Source organism: Microchirus variegatus, assembly GCF_963457635.1.
Source record: "Microchirus variegatus genome assembly, chromosome: 20".
NCBI lineage: Eukaryota > Metazoa > Chordata > Actinopteri > Pleuronectiformes > Soleidae > Microchirus > Microchirus variegatus.
The window spans coordinates 6,473,047-6,479,046 of NC_139821.1; the positions used below are offsets into that span (position 1 = coordinate 6,473,047).

Below are 6,000 nucleotides of genomic sequence, written 5' to 3' on the forward strand. Positions count from 1 at the left end.
CAATTTGTTATTATTTGTAAGTATAAACAAATCATCGCTGATATAAACTCAAACATCCTCTGGCCTGTGCCGCCATCACCGCTCCACCCTAATAAACCACAAACGTCACAGTTTTCATTACTTTATTAACATTTTTAATAACTGTTATTAACAGTGCTGCTAGCGTTAGCGTATATTCATAAAGCATGCAGCACTCAGGAGAGGAGTAGGGAATAAACGCTCCCCTGAACAGGGAATCACTGCCAACAGGAGGAAGCTCTGACAGCATTTACCTTAAAAATGTGATGATGTTGCATAACGTCAAAGCAAAACGGCAAGTTTATGAAACTTAACACAACAAAAGTAGAAGCCAGATGCAATACAGCAAGCCACTCTCCATGTAAGTGTTTCTTTAAGTGAGAGAATATCAACTCTGAGCACTTGTATGTAAAGATGAGTAATTGTTATGAGTAGGCTGCTGCATCTACAGCACAGTGGACAAGAGAGACCACCCAGGCTGAATGAGGTCAATTAGGCTGACAGTGTACGTAAATGGAACAGTACACCGCATATTACTATGCACTTAGCCTTGCTTTCGCCCCTGCTCGATCAAACACTCAATTTCTGCTTCACCCCGTTTTCTTTTTCCTTCCTTCCTTCCCCTCCTGCTGCACGACGATCAATGACGTAGCAGGAAATCTTAACAATGGCTGTTTCCATCAGAGGTCGATCCCGCTTAACTAAAAAAAAAAATTTAATAAATAACCTCCACAGCTGATCGTTTCATTAGCATTTCATCACGCGCCACCTTTTCACCAGGCACCGGCTTCTTCAGGTGTCTCCGTTTAAATCGATTCTCGTTCATCAAACGTGCTTTAATGAAGAGCTGGAGATAGTTCAAACATTGTTTCACCGACTTACATCATTAGTAACAACGCTGCACTAATCATCAAGTCCCATGTCTGACTGACTCATCCTAGATAAACGCGTCACTGCAGTAAAAAAAAAAAAAAAAAGAAATGCCTGTGCTCGCCTCTCTCTCTCTCTCTCTCTCTCGGATAAACCGAGCCTTATATTTGTCACAACTAAAAACCCATATAGAAAAATCAGCACAACAGCTCAGTGACTGAAACGGTGTGAATGGATGCTTTTGTCAATGGAAGGTGGGTGGTGAGAGAAATTAAATGAAAGACATCAAAAAGGGTGGTGGTGGGGGAGAGAAAAATGGAATCATCTGGGGAGTAGTGTTTACCAATGTGTTTTCTTTTCCCCCCCTCAGATTTCTATGCTGCCGTTTTTTTGGTTCCACACTGTGAACGGGAGCAGTGTCTGTCAGAGATTAACACTACACAGAGAGAAGCGCAAAGGTGGGCGCCAGGGTGATGCAGACAGACAAACAGACAGACAGCAGATAAACACAAAAGAGATTTTCCCCGCCGAGTCGTGGAGAAAAGGTTTAAAAAGCGACAGAATCACCATAGAGACACGGAGGGAAGGATTTAAATAAAGGAGACAGGGACGAGGACCGCTCCCCAAACTGGATGCCACATTAATTATGCGCATCTGCATCAGGAGAAATTAAGACACGGCTCTGTGGCGGTTTGGAGGGAGAAAGTGAGGAAGGAGGAGGGGATATGAAGGCAGGAGGAAGGAGAAATCCAAGAGCAGATGTCAGTCAGAGATTTACAACTGGACACTGAGGAAGAGATGAGAGCGAGGGGACAAAAAGAGAAAAAGGCTTCAGTAGCTAAAAAGACCACAATATCGACACAAAGGCATGAAAAGAGGGGGGAATAGAAGGAGCTCGCGTCTACTCTCAAACTCAATTTCGAGGCAGAGAAGAAAAAAGGAGAACAGCTAATTACAGAGTAGTGAAATGTGGAAACGTGGGGATGAGGGGGGGGAAGAGCACATGGACCATTGATTTCAACATGTCATCACATCAGCCGAGCCCTCCAACACCTCAAGACGGCCGCCGAGTGTCGTCGGGAAGAAAAATATTTGATGAATGCAAATAAATACGCAACCAAAACTCAAATCAAACGTTATTCACGCGAGGCCATCCCCCGAAACGTCTTAAGAGCGCCCGCAATCAAAGGCCATTCAGACGCAAATCCACAGCAGAATGTTGTGCTAATGAAATCGAAAACCTTCCGTATTCATGTTTGTTTGTCACACACCTCGATAACCTGTTCAGACGAACGCTTGTTATGTTCTACAGGGAGCCGGAATGACGGAGAGGAGCGTGGATCGAGGGCAGAATCCACTTCCTCCTGTCGATCATACACCAGTCTTTAATTCTGCCGCCTGCCAACGACTTTGCCTCTTGTTAAAGCCTCCTGTACTTCTCCCATCAACCTCTTTGCTCCAGTTTCTCCCATGCGACTCCATTGCATTTCACTGCCAGACGCTGTGTAACGTCAGACTATTAATAGACACTTTTCTAGCTGGGTGTATGCGAGCTGTTATTATCCCTTTTATTTGCCATTTTATCAAGTTTACTCTTGAAAAATTGAACGTCTATCTTCACAGAGATAACCAAACTTGTTGCATAATGATTTACCATAATTTTTTTTTTAAACAAATCAACAGCACATTTAAGCGATTGCTCAACTGTGTTGTTCACAGTTGAAATGTGTCACTTGAGTGCATGTTCATATTAGCCAGTAACAGTGGGTCAATACAGGCAGACAGGCAGCCCCCGCACTGGGCTCAGGACTCATTATATGGCTCGGTCCTGCCCGTTAACAACCAACTCACTGTAGAAAAAACTTGCTGACATTACTAGTGACCGGCATGGGAGAAAATGTGTAAGAGGTGAGCAAACTTCATGTATGTGTGCAGGAGCATGTGTTGTGAAGCACAGAAGTTTCAAATTAAATCTGATTCACTTTCCAGACACTATACACACAACTAATACAAATTGATATATGCGCTGAGTCATGGTAGCATTCAGTCAATCAAAACTGTTTCCTTGCATTGCACACAATTCCTTTTTTGATTTTCAATTCCAATTGTCGGAAAACACGGAGGACGGATGTCGATACCAGGTGTGAATGGAGTCTATTACTGGCCTTCACACACAGACTCTACGCGAGCTCACCTCCATCTCAGGCCAAGGCTACATTTCCATGACAATTAAACACCAGAGGACAGTGAAGTCAGCCACCCTGCACAGGAAAAAGGTCCTTTAAAAAGGAATGAGAACGGAGGGGGTGGTGGGGTGGAGACAGAAGAAGTGTGTGGCCTGGATAAGTGGTGGCAGGATTATAGCTGGTTCCATCATGGCTTTGGTCCATTCACTGCTTCTTAGGAAAACCTATTAGCATGTGAATGAACAGGCAGACTGTGGATGGAGTTTGCTAAAGCCCAAGTGCACCGATCTGCTATCAGGTGAGCTTTCTCATAAACTGGGAGCAGCCAGGCAGGTTTTTATACACACACACATACACACAAGTGTAAGTCTTTATGACTGTGTCCACTTTTGTCTGGATTGTGGGTGGGAGATATATCAAAAGTGCTCTCGTGCGAGCTCAGTGCCACATTAATTCTGTACGATGTTGAGTGGATTTCCTTCAAACAAAAACGTCCGTCTTAAGATGATTTGTTCAAAGAAAACATGTTTTGGTTTTTTTGAGCAGATCTTTTGTGCAGAAAAGTATATCATCTATGTAAAACATCACCTTTTTAATGATGTACTAAAAAAAAGTGCATATGTATGCATCAAAGGTTGAGATCAAACATGAGAATAATCAGTGCCGTACAAAACAAAGTCATTCTGCATCTTCACCATGTAGCAGCCGCACAAAAACACACCGAGACTGCATGCTGTGTAAATAGCTGCCGCGATCATCAGTATGTTGTATTCCATGTATAATTGATTTCCGTGTGATTTTAACATACAAATCGAGCTCAACCTGAACTGAGCGAGTGTGAAAGTCGTATGCAGCAAAGTCGGTGCCAAAGTAGCAGGAATAAATAAAATAAAAGAAGCAGTGTGAGTTGCCAGCCTGGGTATGTGCTGGAAACTCGCACCTGAGAGTTTTGCAGCAGCGAAACAATGAGAGGGAAACAATAAAAAAAAAAAGAAAACACCAAGGCCAGAGTGTCCTGTTATCGTTCTTACCTCCCTCTGCAGCACCAGCTCTTTGGTGAACAGCATGGCCTCGTCGCTGAAGGGTTCAGCCACCTGCATGCCCCCAGGCAAATTCCTGGAACTGCGTGGACATTCAATACCTAGACACACACACAAAAAAAATTATTGCAAGAGTTGAAAATAAATCAAAAGAACAGCAAGAATCCCTGAATTTTGGAAATGTGATTTGGCAGAATAAAGTCATAAAACACCACAAGACATAGATCTGCAAGGCAGTGAACACAGTTGTGTCCACAACATTTATGGCACTTTTCCACTGTACAGTTCCAGCATGACTCGACTCCATTACTATACCTGCCTCAACGTGGGCGGAGTCATCGTAGCACGACAGCATCAAACTGCTGCCACGTCGTTTAATGCGTAACAAAGTCATGTCTTCAGGACTTTGAAGTGTTTTTTTTTATAGTGATGGGCACGTTAACGGCGGTTAACCGTGACGACATTAACGCACGTTAACGCACGACACATTTACATGACGACTGACCAAAAAAGTGACGTCACACATCGCCAAAGTCCGGGCAACGTTTACCAGTTAGCTGTGTTAGCTGCGTTAGCTCATTTAGCACCGTTAGCATGCCTACAATTGAACTGGAGCAGCCTGTTAATTATATTTACACAGGTTAAATATACCTGTGTACTCCATATATGTGACTCTGTTTTTTAAAGGTTAGCGTTACTTTAGAGACTCATTTTAACAATCCGCAGTCACGTAAACATGACGTCACGTGTGTCTTTTTCCAGTCAGTCGCCATGGAAACGCCCCATGCGCCAACACTGACGCCGTTGACCGCTATTAACACTTTAACGTGCCCAGCACTAGTGTTTTAACTGATCTAAAGTTCTGAATTGTTTGTTTGATTCCTGTCGGACGTCGCGCTCATGACTCTCCAAGTCCACAATGTCGCATTTAGTAACAGCTCAGCTCTTTAGGAACCTTGCCACAGTGGGTAAAAGAAAAAAAACACGAGTAGAGTCGAGCCGTGCTGAGTCCAGTTGTGCTGGAACTGTGTCGTGGAAAAGCAGCTATATTAACTCACTGGCTGCCAGTAATTTCAGCGCAGAACTCCCAAGCACAAAACGGTGGCTTCTATGACTGTGTAAACACCAACTATCAAAATAAAGAGAAGACTCTCTTCTTTCATCAGACGTCATTGGCAGTGAACGGTTGTATTTGAATTGACATCTATGGACGTCATTGGCAGCTATTGAGTTAATCACAAAAACATGCTCAAAATTGCTACTTCACAATTCTAATTTTTCATCTTTATTTAACCAGGTTAAAAAAAAACTCACTGAGATTTAAAACCTTTTTTTCCAAGAGTGACCTGGCCAAGACCTGGCATGTCATTAAGTGATCCAATCAATGATTATTTGCACCAAAAGAACCAGGGACCAAGTCTGCATTCACGACATACTTCTTTGGAAAAATGCTCCCACTGAATAACAAGTCTTATTTGTGTCTTTGGGGCCCTTTGAAATGAAGTCTGATAGATCTTCAGAGCCCCTTTCATTGAGTTGAGGTAGGATTGGATAAGCCTCAGGGCAGAGGTGGTGGGGGGAAAAAAAAGAAAGAAAGAGTGGGAATAAAGGAAATGTGAGACTGTCAAACTTCTACATGTTAATCCTGTTAAAAAATAAACAGTCTTGATAAAAAAAAAAAAGATGTAAACCAGAAAAATATGCAAAAGAGAATTACTGCTTCTAAAAGTGAATATAACTGGTGTGTGAATAAAAGACTTACAGGGAGTGTAAAGTTCTGAACTTAAACTCCCTGTAAATCTTTTATGAATATGGGATGTGCAGCGTCTGCTAAAAGAACACACCTAGCTTCAGTCTAGAATCATTACTTTTGTCTCTTATTCCCC

General features: G+C 42.7%; 1 protein-coding gene across 1 annotated transcript in view; it reads right to left on the bottom strand.

The window, feature by feature from the left end:
- snd1 (staphylococcal nuclease and tudor domain containing 1) overlaps nt 1-6,000 on the bottom strand; it is a 178,471-nt gene that overhangs the window by 115,225 nt on the left and 57,246 nt on the right. The window contains exon 16 of the mRNA XM_083906620.1: nt 4,106-4,215. Coding sequence (XP_083762746.1) covers nt 4,106-4,215 — 110 coding nt within the window. The remainder of the gene's footprint in view (nt 1-4,105; nt 4,216-6,000) is intronic.